At 43.1% G+C, this 20,914-nt stretch overlaps 1 protein-coding gene across 1 annotated transcript in view; it reads right to left on the reverse strand.

The window, feature by feature from the left end:
* Positions 1 to 6,577: 6,577 nt before the first annotated feature.
* The window catches only part of LOC137320620 (cardiomyopathy-associated protein 5-like), a 64,523-nt gene continuing 50,186 nt past the window's right edge, over positions 6,578 to 20,914 (reverse strand). The window contains exons 10-13 of the mRNA XM_067982303.1: positions 20,107 to 20,240; positions 18,737 to 18,851; positions 11,260 to 11,436; positions 6,578 to 8,372 (exon numbers count right to left, since the gene is read on the reverse strand). Coding sequence (XP_067838404.1) covers positions 8,120 to 8,372; positions 11,260 to 11,436; positions 18,737 to 18,851; positions 20,107 to 20,240 — 679 coding nt within the window. The 3' untranslated portion in view covers positions 6,578 to 8,119. The remainder of the gene's footprint in view (positions 8,373 to 11,259; positions 11,437 to 18,736; positions 18,852 to 20,106; positions 20,241 to 20,914) is intronic.

Below are 20,914 nucleotides of genomic sequence, written 5' to 3' on the forward strand. Positions count from 1 at the left end.
TTTGCCTTGCTGATTGCTGTTCTACAGTGACTGCACATGTTAACTACCATGTCCACTAACATCCCCCTAATCCTCTTTCAACTTTACCCTTACCTATTGATTTAGTTGGCATTATTGTAGTTATAGCACAGAAGGAGGCCATTCGGCTCATCATGTCTGTGCCAGCTCTTTGAAAGACCTATCCAATAAGTCCCATTGTCCTGCTCTTGCCCAGTAGCCCCACTGACCATTGAAAGGGCCAATTAGACAAATATTAAAAGAAAAAGGATTGAGGAACTCCAATAGGAGGTGCTGCACTTTAATTTGTTTGTGGCTATTATAAATCTCTAAACAGGTGCTTTATTTATGAAAATTGACCAACCTTTTTCTCTGTTTATTGAACACTGCAGCATGATGACATAATCTGTACCAAGATGGGCCACTGTATCACTTGTGCATGTTACCATTCCTCCACAATAAACCTCTTTTAAAAAGAGACATTTAATTCCATATGGAGAATTCCACACAAACACAATAGAAATACATCTCTCACGAGCATTATTTTTACTCTGGAGAGGGTAAAGGGTGAGCAAGGAAATGATTCCAGGTATCAAGAATTTAAGTTATGAGGAAAGGTTAAGGAAGTTGTCGTTTTTGTGGATAAGTGAAGTCTAGTGACCTAATTGAAGTTTTCAAGTTGATCAAGGGCATTGGCAAAATTAATCCAGTCAAATTGTTCACTATAGTGAAGGATTCAAACACCAAAGGATACAAGTTCAAAATTAGGAGGTTTGGAGGAAGAAGGGAAATCAGGCAGACCATTTTCACCCCGAGGAAAATAGAATCGTGGAATTAGTTTCCCGGGCGGGCTATTGAAGTCGTCAGTATAAATGAGTTCGTGAGACAATTGGATGCATTTCAGGGCAGATAAAGGCTTGAGGGATTTAGTGAGAAGTGGTTAAGAGTTGCAACAACAGCTCAGAAGTAAAATGACAGCTGTTTTAAAACATCTGGGCATGGCACATTGTGATTATTCCGTGTACATTATTTTAAAATTCAGAATCAGCTAGTGGCCTGCCTTAGCATCAGACTGGAATAGAACATTTCACTGTTGCGATTAAACACGTCGACATTTTTGTCGTTACTGCACATTATCTCACCTCTAGATTGCTCACCCTACAGTGCACAAGTTTTTTTTTAAAAATCCAGTTCAAATACCAGACAGGGCAGAATGCTGTTAAAAGAGTTATTAAATACAGAAATGACAAAAATAAATTTTCCATATTACAATAAATAAAACCGTCTTCACCCCCCTAGAAACAATAGTTGGCCATTCACAGACTCAAAGAATAAGCTGCATTTGGTTTTGCACTTGGCAACTAGGAATTCATCCCCATGCAAAAAAAGTAGGTAAGTCAGGAGTTAACATTAAAGTAATACAAAACACAATATTCCTTCATTACAACACTCTCTTTTATATGGCACAAACTCTGATATAGCTGATATGTTTATGGCTCCCTCACTGACTGAGAAACCACATAAGTCAAACAGCCCTTTGTAACATACCACTTACTATATTTTGTATACTAATACTGGAATATGTAATATATTAGTTTGGCATGCTTATAAATCTTAACTTGTTAAAAAAAATTAATTTAAATTTTTGAGCATATAAACAAACTACAAAATAACAGAATGGGATCCTGCAAGTAAAAACATCCTTATGTACATCACAACAGTATTATATAAAGATGCAAAGAACAAGCAAGCTGCTGTGAAACAGCATTAGAAAAAACTGTCAATGTAAGAATACTATTAAGATAATTTTGTGGGAGAATATATTACACTACGCTAACAGGGTAATAAGTTAGTATGTGACGTATAAGCTCACGGAAGCTGAGGCTGATATTCCAAGCAAATTCTACCAACGAGGTAACTCTATATTAGGCATTGCTATAGTTGTGTTCTTTAAACCATCCAACATATCTGTTATAGCTATCCTTAGGACAAAGAATGATTGCTTTGCAATGCTATGATTTTCCTCCCCTCTCCCTCCCAATTGAGGAAACTATTGCTTCTTTGTGTAGATGTAGCAAGTACTCTAAGGTACAGAGTATATGCTGCTGAAGCTGAAGAGTAATTTTTTGTTTTCAGAGCTGCCGCTTTTCCACTATGTATGGAGCCAAGCAGATTGTTTTCAGAGATGCCTCTGACACAATTTCACTTGGATGCTATGCCCTGTGTAAGGCAAAAGGTCAAGTAGTGATTCAATTCCAGGATCAAGCAGAGTCTACCGAAGCAGACAAAGTTAAGTTCAACAAAGCTCCCAGTATTCAGGTTAGTGCTCCTGATCCTACACTTTTAGTAGGGTTGGACCAAAGCACAGGTCCAACAGGACATTGAAAAAGATCATCAACTCCTCCACAGACCTTCAATATACTTTGAGTTCCAAGAGGTACCAACGAGCGCAATGCTCGGAGGGACGGGGTTGAAAATTTACATTTTTAATGATTTTCCTGGCGTTACAGTCAAGTTGATTTTCACACATTTGGACAATTATTTGATAGCATCAAGGTTCAGGATGCTATAAACTGGGCAGTCGATCACCGCATTCACTTGCCCTAGTTGAGAATTATGTGGCACGGTGGGTTACATATGGTCTTCCACCTCCAGTCCACATTGATAGCATGAAAGTCTTCTCTGTCTGTCGGTCTACATGAAGTAAATTTGGGTGGTCTAAACTCAGGTACTAGTGGCCATGGCCCCATAGCTCAACATTGCTCACAAATAAACAGTAAATTGACAATCTTACTGAAAGATGCCAAAAGGATGACTAAGACTAGGGAAAATTTATACTGGGTGACAAAATGGAAAGAGTGTTCCACCCACCATCACTGACATCCCTCACATTGGGAAACAGAAAGCATTATACAAAAAGTGGCTGTCCTGATGCCAACATATCTCAATTATTAGATTTCATTCTGTGGGCCTGTTTTAATCCCAGTATCAACTGTAATTTAGTCTGATTCCTTTCAATTTTTAGTTTCTATAGCTCAGCCAGACCACCAGACTTCATTTTGATGGAGTGTACCATCATAGTGGGTGACTAAAAACTTATAGGAGCAATCCCACCTCACAAAAGTGCATGCCCTGTCAGCTAATTATAAAGTAGCACTGATAACAACAGCAGAGGAGTTAGTGGATAGAAATTCGGGTGAACCAGGATGGGGGGAGGGGCCTGAATGGTGTGGCCCGGGGCGCCACCGATATTAGGCCTCGGGCCTCATAACCAGCAAGCCAGCGTGGCGTGAAGAGCCCGCTGGCGAAGAGTGAACAAAGATCGGGCCATTGGCAACGTCGCAGCCCTTAGGTAAGTGAGTGTCGGGGATGGAGATCGGAGGCTGGAGGGGAGGGGGGTAATCGGAAGCCCGTGTTCTTTAAATGTGGGCCTGCGAGGAGCGCTCCTGCACCTCCTGGCTCCACGTTCAGGTAAGTTTATTTCAAAAACTTACCTTGTTAGTAACGTTAGTAAAGGCATGGTTTTCCTCAGGGCAAATCAACCTTGCAGCGGTGAGATCAAACAGACCAACGCCTGTTTCAAGCATGGGTACTGCACGATGATTTTTTGTCCTTTCCCAATATGGCGGGCGGCACACATCCATCCAGAAATGTGCATGTACTTCCTGCCCGCCATATTGGAGCTTATTAGGTCAATTAGTGCCCGAAAAGCGGGCGCTGTGTGGCCGAATTTATAGGGCATTGTGCTTGTTTACCTTAAAGTGCAGCACTGGGTAACAAGAGAGATTTTGTGGAGGAAAAATTGAGTACAAAATACTGATAAAGTAAATGAAAATACAACCGTGAAGGTGTGATAATGTTCCATCTCCAACCTCCCTTTCCTCTCCAAAGTCCTTGAACATGCCTCCCAAATCCGTGCCCATCTTTCCCGCAACTCCATGTTTGAATAGCTCCAATCAGGCTTCCACCCCTGCCACAGCACTGAAATGGCCCTTATCAAAGTCACAAATGACATCCTATGTGACTGACCATGGCTAACTATCCCTCCTCATTCTTCTTGACCTGTCTGCAGCCTTTGATGCTGTTGACCACACCATCCTCCTCCAATGCCTCTCCTCCATCATCCAGTTGGGTGGGACTGCCCTCATCTGGTTCCATTCTTATTTATCCAGTCATAGCCAGAGAATCACCTGCAATGGCTTCTCTTCCCACTCCCTCACCATCACCTCTAGACTCCCGCAAGGATCTATTCTTGGACCCCTCCTATTTCTTATCTATATGCTGCCCCTCAGTGACATCATCCAAAAATACGTCAGGTTCCACATGTACGCTGACAACATCCAGCTCTACCTCACCACCACCTCTCTTGACCCCTCCATTGTCTCTGACTTGTCACGCTGCTTGTCCAACATTCAGTACTGGATGAGCACTAATTTCCTCCAACTAAATATTGGAAAGACCAAATCCATTGTCTTCAGTCTCTGCCACAACTCAGTTCCCTAGCCATCGACTCCAATCCTCTTCCTGGCCACTGTCTGAGGCTGCACCAGACTGTTCACAACCTTGGTGTCCTATATGATCGGAGATGAGCTTCCGACCACATATCCACTTCATCACCAAGACCGTCTACTTCCACCTTTGTAACATTGTCTGTCTCTGCCCCTGCCTCAGCTCACCTGCTGCTGAAACCCTCATCCATGCCTTTGTTACCTCTAGACAATTCCAATGCTCTCCTGGCTGGCCTCCCTTCTTTCACCCTCCATAAACTTGAGCTCATCCAAAACTCTGCTGCCTGTATCCTAACTCGCACCAAATCCCGTTCACCCATCACCCCTGTGCTCGCTGACCTATCTTGGCTCGATTTTAAAATTCTCATTCTGGTTTTCAAATCCCTCCATGGACTCACCCCTGCCTATCTCTGTAACCTCCTCCAGCCCTACAACCCTCCGCGATCTCTGCATTCCTCCAATTCTGGCTTCTTATGCATCCCCGATTTTAATTGCTCTACCATTGGCAGCCGTGCTTTCAGCTGCCTAGATCCTAAGCTCTGGCATTCTCTCCCTAAAGCTCTCTGCCTCTCTCCTCCTTTAAGACACTCCTTAAAACCGACCTCTTTGACCCAGCTTGTCACCTGTCCTAATATCTCCTTATGTGGCTTGGTGCCAAATTCTGTTTGATAACGCTCTTGTGAAGCGCCTTGGGATGTTTTACTATGTTAAAGTTGCTATATAAATGCAAGTTGTTGCTGCTGTTGTTCAGTGCTTGCAAACCTCCTCTTGGGTTTTGCTGTATATAAGCTTATTAAACAAGACTAATACTTTTAAGTTTATTGTAAAGCAAAAGCTATCCATAGTGTTCTAGATAATAAACTGAGTTGCACAGATTCTCTGGAAAGATTCTTCAGTGATTTTTCCAGATAATGATTAGAAGCTGAATTCCAACCAAATGTTCAGAAACATTTAAGGGGAAGCTAGATAAACACATGAGGGAGAAAGGAATAGAAGGGTATCCTGATAGGGTTAGATGAAGTAGGGAGGAAGGAGGCTTGTGTGCAGCATGGACCTGTTGGGCTGAATGGCCTGTTTCTGTGCTGTACATTCCATGTAAGCAGACCAATAAAATAATTCCACCCGTTATTATCATGAAAAACTAAACGAGTCTCTCATTCAACTGAGGGAACCAAGACTGAAGAGGGCAATAAATACAGTTGCCCTTCTTTAATTCAAATCTCAATTATTCAAATATCTTGAAGTAAGGATCTCTTTATTCCAAATTCACTTTATTCATTTATACACTACTATTGTCTATTTTTAAAAATACTTTTAGCTCATCGCATGAAAAACAACGAACACATACTTAAAATGTTCACGTATCCAGCTTCATATGGCTTTGAGATAAATGAAATTCGACTGTGTAGATATACTTTGGAAATGGCATGCCATGCATTTAACTGTTACAGGATATAGTACTGTGTAGAGAGTGAGGGTGTAGCACTGTTCAAAAGTTTACTCTTTCACCTCTGGAGATTCAAATTCAGATTCAACACAAGAGATGAAGGTCTCCTGTAATTGATATTGGCTAAGGGTTATGACTAAGGGTGACATTCTTTATGTGGGTAATTTTAGCAAAAAAGTCAGTGCGAGTGCAAAATGCAATTTCCCAAAAGTTCATAACACCAAGCATACAATTGTTCAGAACCATTAATATGTACAGTTTGCAATATATGATTACTTTTTAAAATCCAGTATATTAATCAACTATCAAAAGAGTAATTAACTGATCATGGGGAATATTCTGCATTGTCAGTAAAGACATTGCAAAGATAGAACAGTATGACAGCAATTCAAAATGTCTGATATCTGACTGACAGCCACAACCTTATTTCCAATTATTATACTGTCCACTTCTAAAGTTAGACTCGTACTCAAACAGGACTTCTTGCCAACTGCTACTGCTTTCACATATTAAATAAACTGATTAAAAACAGTAATGATATACATGCCAGTGATGATCATTTATTGTATTTTTGTGCGCAATATATTACCAGTGACAAGTCAGCACCAATGTGTTATTCTGTCAATGGAGATTTCTCATCTTGCCCAGTCCAACTGAGGAAGGTAGAAAGTTTCTTGACAATAATGACCAGAGATAAATTACTCATAAGGAGTTAGACTAGTTAAAAAACATAGGTGTTAGGATAAGCTAATTACTTCACAAATATAGGAACAGGAGTAAGTGCTCCAACCCTTCAAGCCTGTTCCACCATTCAATTAGCTCATGGCTGATCTCAATTCCATTTACCCACCTTTGTTCCATATCTCCTGATACCCTTACCTAACATAGGAACAAAATGTAATTCTCTGACTGGGAATCGAACCCAGGCCGTGGCAGTGAGAGTGCCAAATCCTCAGTACTAAATCATTAGGGACCTCTTAAAGGCACCGCTGGCTCCTCAGTTGGACTAGGGCAGATGGGAAAACTCCATTGACAGGATAACCCACTCGTGCTGACTTGTCACTGGTAATATTTTGGGCACAAAAACACAATAAATGATTATCACTGGCATGTCCTAACCACAAGATTACCAGGGACCTCTTAAAGGCACCTTTAACTTACTTTCAAAGTATATTTACCTAGTATTGAGTTCCACTGCCAGTATTTCCAATGCACTTTCCAAATGTACAGAAAAGAACGTATATTCAGAGGTGAATAGTTCTGTAATACTGGACAACAGGCTACAGCGCTTAGAGTTGTTTACAGATTGATATCTAATGCCTGTATATCATAACATATTCCTTCATTAGTGCAGCTCCTACATCACAAATATGGCTGCTGTATGAAAAGAAAACTGTTCAAGAAAGTCCATCTATGATAACTAATTTGGAATACCTTAAACAATCCAGACAGCAATGCTACTTTAGCAAATACTCAGTACCATGGACAAGCTACTGTTAGATGTAAAGCAATGCCTGAAGATATCATTTTCTACATATTTCTTATCTCAGTAAGATATGATGGGTAGGATATAAACAAATCATTAAATCACTAAAGTTACTTAGCTCCTGAGTATAACCTTTTGCCAACTGAGGGAATGTCTAATCTGTACTGTATTAAAACGGGCTTTCCTTTCAACAAGTTCTCCAAAAATTTTCCACGGAAACAGTGGAAAGGTTATGATCATAATATTTAAATTGAAAGATAAAAATCAAAATTGGGTGATAATTTGAAAAGCCGTAGATTTCCTCAGATCAGACTCCAGTTCAAAGGATGGCGATAAGACCAATAAATACAAATTCCCAAGTGACGGTTCCCTTTGTTGGTTGAATTTAGGTTTCTGCACTATTGGGAGCTTTGTAGTAGTGTGTGAGCAAAATGGAACATGTTTCACTTTTTGCTTGTTTGAACATCTTTAATTAAATGAGGGGATGTCAACGTTAACTGCCAATAATCATTCATACTGAGTTAATAATAACTCATATCTGATGGTACATGCATACCTTCAATTTATGTACCAGGTTATATTTGGGGTGGCCCTCATGAAAAAAAGGACTGCAATGGTCATTAGCTACTGTTCAAAAATTTGGACAATTAAAGACTTTGATAGCATGATAAATGGTTAGCATTAGCTGCGTTTAGCAAACTCAGGCAATTCAGCTCCTGTGCACACAGTCATAAATCCAGGCTTCTCAACTACAAATGCTGGGCAGATGAAGTCAGTGAATTGGTGCTGGATGGTATGAAGTAACTGTCCATTTTGGGCATTGAAGAACGACAGTTGACCGCTGTCACAGTCCAATAAAACACCAACCCTTGCTGGGAAATCTGTGATAAGGACATCATGTGATGCACTGTTATGAAGAAATTCATACCTATGCCTATTAGAAAGAGAAGGAATGTTAACAGTGTAACAAATTGGTCTTGAAAGAAGCCAAATGAAATTAAGCAACAACCCATGGGATGCATGGAGTTTGCACATGAATTATTACCATATCATCAACCATACCAACAAAAATTCATCCACAGGATGATAAGTGCCAACATTTTTGAGTTAAGGGACACTGATACAAGCAAACCCATTTTGTTAGTTATCTTCAGATTAGTCAAATTACTGTATTCCCACTTCTCTGCATCAAAAAATCCCTTGCTTATGCACGTTAAAACTTACAACTGAAAAGAAGCAAAAAGGCTCAGTGTACTGAAGGTTCCAATCTCACTTATTCATACAAATATATTATACTGGACTGTGTGTTGGGGCGTGCTGTTTGAGGCTGCAGGCACTGCAGCAATGAATTGTCAGACCTATAATAATGCCAGTCTGGAAACAATTCCCAACAAAAACAGTCAATGCTGTTTTAACTACTGCCTTTACATAATGGCTTGATAAATGCCCCATGTGGCTCAGTGAGTGAATGCACTGCATGAATGGTACTGAGCCACACAGACCAGGGGAGTATCAGGTTTGATCCTTGGTCTTTGCTGAGTTAACTGATCTCAGCCAGGGAGTCAATGGGACCACTACAATCGGCTTCATTTTGCAAAAGCTAGTGAGTGCAAATAAAAGGATCACTCAGAGTTCCTGCTCCTGATTGTGATCTGGTAACCCTGCTAGAGAATGGGTGTGTGTGGATTTGGCTGTGATTCCCCTCTCTCCCGCCTCCCACCCAACCACTATTGGGCACCAAAGAGTTGGCAGCACCTGGGAACAATGTACCAATGTATAAGTTGCTGACCTCATATGAACAGAGGAGGAAAATAAGGAGAAGGTGGGGGAATAATGGATGGATAAATATTTGGTTAGGGACAGAATTGAAGAGTATAAGAATAACATGGATAATGCTAGAAGTTACTGTTGGTGTTATTAGTGGAATGCCTATTATTTTAATAGAGGTGTTAATCTGTTTAAAATGAACAATACCATAAATGGTTGAATACTCTATGGCGGTTCCTGAGCTACTGAGACCATGGAAACATTGTGCCAATTGGTCAAGAATGATTAATATAGCATGTCATGTTAAATACTGAGAAGATTAAATAAGTGGAGTTATATTTATTATAGAACAGGCTGTACACGACCTGTGAATGGAATGGGCTTGGTAGGGCAAATAGCCATTTTCCATTCCATAGTTTTTAAAGCCTTCTGGCCTCTGAAGTGAACCAAATATATTTTTTGTAATGTTGTTTCTCCTTTCAGGTTAGATAGCTGCTCCAGCCCATGAATAACATTATAGATATTACCAATGTTGCACCCAAACCCACGGATTAATCAAGGACAGTCAGCATGGATTTGTTAAGGGGAGGTCGTGTCTGACTATCCTGATTGAATTTTTTGAGGAGGTAACAAGGAGAGTCGATGAGGGTAGTGCGTTTGTTGTAGTCTACATGGATTTTAGCAAAGCTTTTGACAAGGTCCCACATGGTAGACTGGTCAGAAAAGTAAAAGCCCATGGGATCCAAGGGAAAGTGGCAACTTGGATCCAAAATTGGCTCAGTGGCAGGAAGCAAAGGGTAATGGTTGATGGGTGTTTTTGTGACTGGAAGGCTGTTTCCAGTGAGGTTCTGCAGGGCTCAGTGCTAGGTCCCTTGCTTTTTGTGATATATATCAATGATTTAGACTTAAATGTAGGGTACATGATTAAGAAGTTTGCAGATGATACAAAAATTGTCCATGTGGTTGATAGCGAGGAAAAAAGCTGTAGACTGCAGGAAGATATCAATGGACTGGTCAGGTGGGCAGAAAAGTAGCGAATGGAATTCAATCTGGAAAAGTGTGAGGTAATGCATTTGGGGAGGGCAAACAAAGCAAGGCAATACACAATAAATGGTAGGATACTGAAAGGTGTAGAGGAACCTTGGAGTGCATGTCCACAGATCCCTGAAGGTAGCAGGAGAGGTAGATAAGCTGGTTAAGAAGGCATATGGGATACTTTCCTTTATTAGCCAAGGCACAGAATATAAGAGCAGGGAAGATATGCTAGAACTGTATAAAACGCTAGTTAGGCCACAGCTAGAATACTGCGTACAGTTCTGGTCACCACATTACAGGAAAGATGAGATTGCACTAGAGAGGGTACAGAGGAGATTTTTGAGGATGTTGCCAGGATTGGAGAATTTTAGCTATGAGGAAAGATTGGATAGGCTGGGGTTGTTTTCTTTGGAACAGAGGAGGCTGAGGGGAGATGTAATTGAGGTGTATAAAATTGTGAGGGGCCTAGATACAGTGGATAGGAAGGACCTATCTCCCTTAGCTGAGAGGTCAATAACCAGGGGGCATAGATTTAAAGTAATTGGTAGAAGGATTAGAGGGGAGTTGAGGAGAAATGTTTTCACCCAGAGGGTGGTGGGGGTCTGGAACTCACTGCCTAAAAAGGTAGTAGAGGCAGAAATCCTCATCGCATTTAAAAAGTACCTGGATATGAACTTAAAGTGCCTTAAGCTACAAGGCTACGGAACAAGAGCTGGAAAGCGGGATTAGGCTGGATAACTCTTTCAGCCAGCACAAACACGATGGGCCAAATGGCCTTCTTCCGTGCCATAAATTTCTATAATTCACACTTATGCTATAGTGCAAGAGCTCCGCCTGTCTTTCCATATCTCCCCCCCCAACCCTCCCAGCCGTTGCCCAGAAAGGCTAGAAAAACTAGTGAATGCAAATGTAAATCAGGAGTGAGCTCAGTTCCTCCATTTGGAAGCACGCTATCAAGGACTATAGCAAGGAAGTCCTCCCCATCCCACTATTGTTTAGTAAGTATAGGAAAACCATACCCTGCTGGTGTTGCACAATATCGCATGCACCATGATTTGTTGTTTTTCCCCAGTGAACTACTTCCTGTAGTAATGGGATATGCTACTCCAATCCTGTAGGCCTCACATCTGTCAACTGTTGCTTCCCAATAGTGTCGACCACGAGGAGGTAAGGATTCTCCAAGAACAGCAGGGCACCTGTGGAAAGAATGTAGATACATGGAGGATAATAGTTTACAACACAGAAATACAATCCGCACAACTTGGTGCAGGATACAATACAAGCAGCAGAGTTTTAGAAAGCCTAGAGTTTATACAGACAGTGGAGCGTGGAAGGCCAGCAAGGGGAGCTTTGGAATAATCAGAGGTGAAACCTGTCTACGTCAGTAGTGTGAAATGGGCTAATATTAATCGGTAACCCATTTTGTGCCCGATTTAAATTTCATTCAATTTCACCCCCATCAAGTCTGGATATGATAAAGGCTTTTTTGAGGGTTTCAGTGGAGAACGGGCTGATGCAAAGAGGTAAAGCAGTCTTTTTGACGGAGAGGGTATGGAGTTGGAAACTCAGCTCAGGGTTGTAGAAGAACCAAGTTTGCAAACAGTCTGGTTCAGCCAGAGACAGTGGCAGTCTGGACTAATAATCCGGAGTCATGAGTTCAAATCCCGCCATGGCAGTTGGGGAATTTAAATTCAATTAATTAAATTAAATTAATTAAATAAAATCTGGAATTAAAATACTAGTATCAGTAATGGTGGCCATGAAACTACCGAATTGTTGTAAAAACCCATCTGGTTCACTAATGTACTTTAGGGAAGAAAATCTGCTGTCCTTATCCGGTCTGGCCTATATGTGACTCCAGACCCACAGCAATGTGGTTGATTCTTAATTGCCCTCTGAAATGGCCTAGCAAGCCACTCAGTTGAAAAAATCTAGCTAAAAGAAGTCATAATAAGAATAAAACCGGATGGACCACCCGGCATCGGACCACTAGGCACCGGACACGACATAGGCAAACCAAGCCCAGTCGACCCTGCAAAGTCCTCCTCACTAACATCTGGGGACTTGTGCCAAAATTGGGAGAGCTGTCCCACAGACTAGTCAAGCAACAGCCTGACATAGCCATACTCACAGAATCATAACTTTCAGCCAACGTCCCAGACTCTTCCATCACCATCCCTGGGTATGTCCTGTCCCACCGGCAAGACAGACTGACCACAGGTGGCGGTACAGTGATATACAGTCAGGAGGGAGTGGCCCTGGGAGTCCTCAAAATTAACTCTGGACCCCATGAAATCTCATGGCATCAGGTCAAACATGGGCAAGGAAACCTCCTGCTGATTACCACCTACCGCCCTCCCTCAGCTGGTGAATCAGTCCTCCTCCATGTTGAACACCACTTGGAGGAAGCACTGAGGGTAGCAAGGGCACAGAATGTACTCTGGGTGGGGAACTTCAATGACCATCACCAAGAGTGGCTCAGTAGCACCAATACTGACCGAGCTGGCCGAATCCTGAAGGACATAGCTGGCAGACTGGGCCTGCGGCAGGTGGTGAGCGAACCAACACGAGGGAAAAACTTACTTGACCTCATCCTCACCAATCTACCTGTCGCAAGTGCATCTGTCCATGACAGTATTGGTAGGAGTGACCATCCACAGTCCTCGTGGAGACGAAGTCCCATCTTCGCACTGAGGACACCATCAAACGTGTTGTGTGGCACTACCACCACGCTAAATGGAATAGATTCAGAACATATCTCGTAGCTCAAAACTGGGCAACCATGAGGCGCTGTGGGCCATCAGCAGCAGCAGAATTGTATTCCAGCTCAATCTGTAACCTCATGGCCTGGCATATTCCTCACTCTACCATTACCAACAAGCCAGGGGATCAACCCTGGTTCAATGAGGAGTGTAGAAGAGCATGCCAGGAGCAGCACCAGGCGTACCGAAAAATGAGGTGCCAACCTGGTGAAGCTACAACTCAGGACTACATGCAGGCTAAACAGCGGAAGCAACATGCTATAGGCAGAGCTACGCGATCCCACAACCAACGGATCAGATCAAAGCTCTGCAGTTCTGCCACATCCAGTCGTGAATGGTGGTGGACAATTAAACAATTAATGGGAGGAGGAGGCTCTGCAAACATTCCCATCCTCAATGATGCCGGAGTCCAGCACGTGAGTGCAAAAGACAAGGCTGAAGCGTTTGCAACCATCTTCAGCCAGAAGTGCCGATTGAATGATCCATCTCGGCCTCCTCCCGATATCCCCACCATCACAGAAGCCAGTCTTCAGCCAATTCGATTCACTCCACGTGATATCAAGAAACGGCTGAGTACACTGGATACAGCAAAGGCTATGGGCCCCGACAACATCCCAGCTGTAGTGCTGAAGACTTGTGCTCCAGAACTAGCTGCGCCTCTAGCCAAGCTGTTCCAGTACAGCTACAACACTGGCATCTACCTGACAACGTGGAAAATTGCCCAGGTATGTCCTGTCCACAAAAAGCAGGACAAATCCAATCCGGCCAATTACCGCCCCATCAGTCTACTCTCGATCATCAGCAAAATGATGGAAGGTGTCGTCGACAGTGCTATCAAGCGGCACTTACTCACCAATAACCTGCTCACCGATGCTCAGTTTGGGTTCCGCCAGGACCACTCGACTCCAGACCTCATTACAGCCTTGGTCCAAACATGGATAAAAGAGCTGAATTCCAGAGGTGAGGTGAGAGTGACTGCCCTTGACATCAAGGCAGCATTTGATCAAGTGTGGCACCAAGGAGCCCTAGTAAAATTGAAGTTAATGGGAATCAGGGGGAAAAGTCTCCAGTGGCTGGAGTCATACCTAGCACAAAGGAAGATGGTAGTGGCTGTTGGAGGCCAATCATCTCAGCCCCAGGGCATTGCTGCAGGAGTTCCTCAGGGCAGTGTCCTAGGCCCAACCATCTTCAGCTGCTTCATCAATTACCTTCCCTCCATCATAAGGTCAGAAATGGGGATGTTCGCTGATGTTTGCACAGTGTTCAGTTCCATTAACAACCCCTCTGTTTATGAAGCAGTCCTTGCCCACATGCAGCAAGACCTGGACAACATCCAGGCTTGGGCTGATAAGTGGCAAGTAACATTCGCGCCAGACAAGTGCCAGGCAATGACCATCTCCAACAAGAGAGAATCCAACCACCTCCCCTCGACATTCAACGGCATTACCATCGCCGAATCCCCCACCATCAACATCCTGGGGGTCACCATTGACCAGAAACTTAACTGGACCAGCCATATAAATACTGTGGCTACAAGAGCAGGTCAGAGGCTGGGTGTTCTGCAGCGAGTGACTCACCTCTTGGCTCCCCAAAGCCTTTCCACCATCTACAAGGCACAAGTCAGGAGTGTGATGGAATACTCTCCACTTGAGTGCAGCTTCAACAACACTCAAAAAGCTTGACACCATCCAGGACAAAGCAGCCCGCTTGATTGGCACCCCATCCACCACCCTAAACATTCACACCCTTCACCATCGGCGCACTGTGGCTGCAGTGCGTACCATCCACAGGATGCACTGCAGTCACTCGCCAAGGCTTCTTCGACAGCACCTCCCAAACCCGCAACCTCTACCACCTAGAAGGACAAGAGCAGCAGGCACATGGGAACAACACCACCTGCACGTTCCCCTCCAAGTCACACACAATCCCGACTTGGAAATATATCGCCGTTCCTTCATCGTCGCTGGGTCAAAATCCTGGAACTCCCTTCCTAACAGCACGGTGGGAGAACCTTCACCAGATGGACTGCAGTGGTTCAAGAAGGCGGCTCACCACCACCTTCTCAAGGGCAATTAGAGATGGGCAATAAATGCTGGCTTTGCCAATGACGCCCACATCCCATGAACGAATAAAAAAAAAAGTGGCTTGACAGCGGGATTGACTGAGTGGTGAGGGAACCGAGTTTGTGGTAGGGGTTCAAATCAATGGCATCGGTCTTCCCAATGTTTAGCTGGTGGAACTTAAGGCTCATCCAAGCCTGGGTGTCAGACAAGCAGTCTGACATCAGAGGCAGTGGAGAGGTCAAGAGAGGTGGTGGAGACGTAGAACTGGGTTTCATCAGCATACATGTGATCCTACATCTGTAGCTTCTGCTGCCAAGAAGCAAGTAGATAAGGAAGAGGAGGGTGCCAAAGATAGATCCTTGGGAACTCCAAAGTTGATGGTGCAGGGATGGGAAGAGAAGTCATTGCAAGAGTTGATCTGACTACAATTGGATCAGTTAGACTAGACCAAAGCAAGAGCAGTCCCATGGAGCTAGAGAACAGAGTTGGAAAAGGATACCATGGGCAATCATATTGAAGGTTGCAGACAGCTTGTGGTGGATGAGGGGGGAACAATGCACCATAGTCAATGACTTTGGTTAAAGCCATTTCAGTGCAGTGGGAAGAGCAGAAGCCAGATCAGAGGGAGTCAAACAGGGAACTAAGGAAGAGATGGGCATGGAGCTGGATATGAAAGGTTGCAGTTGAGGTGGTCATTAGCGAGTACAGAAGAGTTGAGGATTTTTTTTTGGAGAGAGGGCAATGATGATTTGGAAAGGGTGCGTATGAGCGGGAAAAGTTTACAATGTCAGCTAGCATGGTTGCCAGGAAGGTAAGTTGGGTGGTCAGGAGTTTAGTGGGAATGGAAAGGCCAGCAGGAGATGGGGAGAAACTGGAGAGAGTTGGGAGTTCAGGGCTAGAATGGGTGGAGAACTGGTAAGGGTTTACCTTAGAGAGTCAAAAGGAAGGGAGAAGCAGCTGTGGCAAATGAGCAGATAGTCTCAATAGGTGTTAGTCAGTAGTACAGGAAAGGCGCCTGGGATTATTTTTGCCCTCCAGGATGATCCTAGATTAGCGAGCGGAGGACAGCAAGGCCCAGTAAAGATTGATATTGTCAAGCCAGATCTGCAATGGATGGCTAAGCCAGTTGAGGTAATGGAGGTAGGGGCCTTGGCAGGGATAGGCAATCGGGAAACACTTAAGGTTTTGCTGGGAATAAAGACTTCCAAAGAAAAGGCGAGGGTGAGTTCCAGCAAATTAACAGCTGCAGAGGTATTTTGGCATTGGAGGACCAAAAGACTAGGCAATTGGGAATTTGAAAATGCAGTTGTGAGCAACTGGGAGGAGAGTTTTTTCCAGGGGCACTTGCTGAAAGAAATAGAGGTGAAGGAGGGTGGGTAATGTAGGTGGTGAAGGGTACAAGAAAATGGTCGTAGATAACCTTCACGGTGATTGAGACTATTGGAATAGAGAGGCTACAGGGGATGGTGAGGTTGAAGGTGTGGCTGTGAATATGATTGGAGAGTTTATATGGAGGGAAAGGTTTAGAGAGGATAGGAGGGTGGTGATTTTTGAAGAGAGAAGGCAAGAGGAGCTGAATTGAAGATTGAAATGACCAAGGATGAGGAGTTCTTTGGTGTAGAGACTGAGGGAAGAATAAAGGGAGGATATCTCAGGATGGGTCTTAGTGGGACAGTAGATGACAACGATTATAAAGGAGAGGCAAGAGGGGTGGAACAGAGTGAAGGAGGAGAAGGTGCCGGAAGAGCAAGGGGGGGGGGGGGGAGGGCTAAGGTGGTAAGGACCATGCCACCGCCACCATAATAATGATGAAAAGGATGAATAGGCATCTTGGCATCTAACGTTGCTATGGCAAAATGACCGAAAATATGTCAGATGACTTACTTCCATCATTTGAATATCATTACAACACTCTGATCCACATATGGGTGGACGTATTGAATGTCACTGGGCACTTCCAGCAGTAAATTAGAGGAATGTAAAAATAGGTCAGGGTGCAGTGAAGTGCATCCCTGACCCATTTCCCAACCCAGTCTGCCCAAAAAAATCAGTGGAGGAAAACGGGAAGTCCCAGCCCATCCATCTAAACTTAGGAAACTACAATGGTCTAACATTATGCCAAATGTAGTGAATCCCCAGTCATTGCTTCAGCTTTTATAGTATTCCACTTCTTAAAAAAAAGAGCTTGTAGATTTTTGGATGACAACAGAACGCAGCTTGACTGCAGGGGGTTGTTAATTGAGGTAGGACAAGTCAGACCTTAGTGGATACTGGATACCTCTCATTGAATTACCAGACAGTAATCCAATTGAGGGAGTCAGATGAGGTAATGAATTGGCTCAAGCACATTGTGTTAGTCATCGGAGAATGAATTATTTTAAATCCACTTGAGAGATCATTCTTGAGATATATATCTGAGAGAAACTTTCATGAAGAAATATCTTCTTTGTTACGCATTCCTTTAGTGGAGAAATAAAACACACTTTTCTGCTCTGTGTCTATTCCCCTCTAAAGGAGGGCGTATACAGGAGTTAGTTGTATTTTCAATATTTAGAATGTCATTGACGGGAAGGTCAAGGAATATCAGGTTAGTTTGGATAGTGAATGATAAAAATTCCCAAATCTTTATGTTTTTGTGTGAAGTAATTCCAGAGATTGTGGATGTACAGCTTTCATTTATTAAAATCTCCCATGACAATAAACATTTTATGCTTCATCTTTTAGGCTCAGATTTCTTATTTAAAATATTTGAGGCTGAGATTTCTTGGGGGTTCTGCCTGCCTCCCACCACGGGAGACCAACGGAGCCCCCAGAAAACGGCGGAGGTTTGGTTGTAGTGCAAGTTCCCACTCCTTTGACTCAGTCAGGATCCAGAGTATCAGTGGTCCAGTGTGGTAAGGGAACCAGCCTCAACACGTGGGCCACACTGGTGGGGTCCAGGCCATGGAAGCAGCATGAATCGCCAAAGAAACGTACAGTGACTTAGAAAAAAATTCAAGATCAGTCCCCTTGCTCGGGCGGGGGGAGGGCTGCACCTGAGGTGGGGGGTTGGGTATCTCCCATGGGCAGTTGGGAGCTACAGTTTCCATCTGCCATAGTTAGGTGGGTGATGGAGATGTGTCCAAAGTGGTGTTTGTGCCCATCTGTCCCATACTAATAAAATGACCCTGTAACGTCTGGAGGGGTCGACACTGGAGGGCATGATTCCAATGTAAACACTGGATTTACCTCCCTTTGAAATCTGGTCCCTTTGTATCTTCTCCCTCCTCCTTTTTTAATTGATCTCTATGCCCCATGTAACAGAATGGCTGAGAGGGTAGGTGGGTGACCTGCTCTTGGGCATACGTCTGAAAATTGGCTGAAACTAGCTTCTGGGAAGTACTGCAGAGCAGCCAGGGAGATGGGAGTTCAGAATACCCTCTGAATTTTCTTCTTTCCATTTGGGAAATAGACTGACTTTCACTTTGTGTCTCTTCTTGACTTGACATGTGCAAGAATCATGGGCATGAACCTGCATCCTATCACACCACGACACAGCATGTTGGAGCTGCAATACATGGACCCATCGCAGCCCACTTTCAGGCTTATTTTCACAATAAAGGCTCCAGCATACCACCAGTTATAATGTGATGGACTTGTTCTTTTCATGCTTCAATATTGTGGCTACTCACTCAGTCGGTAAGTTCTCATTTTCCACAGCTAGCTCGTCAAAATGAATTACAGTCCCGTCTTCAGACAACTGCAAACTCGGAGGGACTGTTTCTTTGTTCAGGTGAAAGCGAGTACCTATTTAGTGACAAATAATTTTTGTAAACAGTCTTCAACAACAATTCTTTTTCAACTTTCAATGCATAAATACTCCCCAAAGGTAATCAAGTAAAAATCCAGAATACCCATCCATCTCCACCACACCACTTTCAAACCTAACCTAGAGCCATAGACAACAACTCTCATCCTCTATCCTCTCAACCCCAGCAGCGCAGGAACCTCCTGTGAGGACGTATTTGGTAATTTCAGTCTATGCTGAAGTGCATAACCTTCAATCCTGTACCCAATCAATATCTGCCTTTTCTCTGAAAAGAGAAAACGGGTTCAAATGTAGGGTTATAACTCAAAACATGAATCCATCTTTCCTGACGATTAACCTGCTGTGTATTTCTCGAATTTTTAAATTTTATTTCAGACTTCCAGCCTTCACAGTTTTTTTTATCCCAACTTTTTGAGTAACAGGCACTTCTGTTCCAGATATGCCAGTCTCCAAGAAGTTCTGTCCTTCCCTTTGATGTGACTTAATTTGCCTCTTTCGTTCCATTGGCATGAAATGTTCCTTCTTCTGACCCTATCTCACCTTGTAACCTCACTGGATGCCTGTTCCTGAGGTTTTTACCATGCCCTCTGATGTTACCCTTTCTGATTCTCAATAATCTGTGCTCAGTAAGGGATTTCACTTCATCATCTTATCCATCATCACAGTGAGTTCCAAACTTGACAAAGCTGAATTCTCCTTCTGACACTTTTGCTCTTGTGTTTTTTTCCTTTGGCCAGGAGGAATTCTCTTGATTCTTTCTCTTCGTGTCAACCTCTTCCCTCCTCTGGCCTCATCTTAGTTCTCAGTGAAAAAACTGTCACCGAGATATGGGCCATCTGAATTTCTAACATTTTTTGACTGCTTTAGTTTTAATTTGCTTCCAATTCTGTTTCCATCAATGTATTCTTTTAAATTTGTTTAAATTGGTAACTTGTATTTCGTGTATTGTAACTCAGACATGTTGTTCATTTTGATAATGTCACTATTTAATCTATTTTAATTATTTGTTTATATTTGTAATATAAAAATGTGTCTGGTCGTTCAGATCAGCAAACTGTAGTGTATCAACCTGAAAGATATTGAAGGGCACAGAAATAGTCAGCAAACTTTATACGTTAGTCTAAAATTACTGCTTAAATTACGATGTGTGGATATACAAAAGCTGTAGAAATCCAAAAATTACAGATTTCAATTTCAAATCGTATAAGCAACATGCTGGAATAAACCTCCTACTTTTAGTGGAGATCAGTGCAGGCTTGCTTATGTCACTTGAGCCAAGATTGTTCACAGCTTTAACAAAGAAAAGAAAGTTTTCAAGTGGCTGCAGCCTGACTGTCTGCTCACACCCTCTGATTCCTGCGACAGACCTAAAAAGGAAAAAAAAATACTGATTAATAAAAGAGAACCCACAATGGAAGTCATAGAACTGCAATATTACTAACCACATGGAGCACAAGGCAGACCTCAGCTTGTCCTGGAGATGTCAGTAAGACGAAAGGACTTTCCATCCTCCATATGTCAATTTAACATGATTCATCCCACCAAGTGAATAACTGTGAACCCTAAGCATCTGATAACCATTACTGAACCTGTCTTGAATGTCCCTTTCATAGTAACCAACACAACAGAAGTTGTACTGTAATATCAGTGCCAAGTTACCTTGCTTAGCTCAGTTGGTGGTACTCTCCCCTTTGTATCAGAAGGGTGTGGCTTCAAATCCAACTCCAGACATGAGCACATAATCTAGATTTACACCCCAATGCTGTATGAGACTGAGGTCCAAAATGTGCCCCATTAACCTGTTTGATTTGGTCTGCAAAACTCATTGTTTACTTTCGTTTCGGTGCTTGTGCACAATGCAGACTTCAATACCTTAAAACAGCTTAATCTTCCAGAGTCTGGAGGACTACAATCATTCTGTCCCATTCCCTGTGCTGCTTTTATATTTGTCTAACTGTGCGATATCATCCAGATCACAGGATTCAAGAGTATCAAAATAACCATCAATCAATATTCTGAAGGTTCGTAATCTCTGCAGCAA

The sequence above is a fragment of the Heptranchias perlo genome, chromosome 4 (assembly GCF_035084215.1).
Source record: "Heptranchias perlo isolate sHepPer1 chromosome 4, sHepPer1.hap1, whole genome shotgun sequence".
NCBI classification, from domain to species: domain Eukaryota; kingdom Metazoa; phylum Chordata; class Chondrichthyes; order Hexanchiformes; family Hexanchidae; genus Heptranchias; species Heptranchias perlo.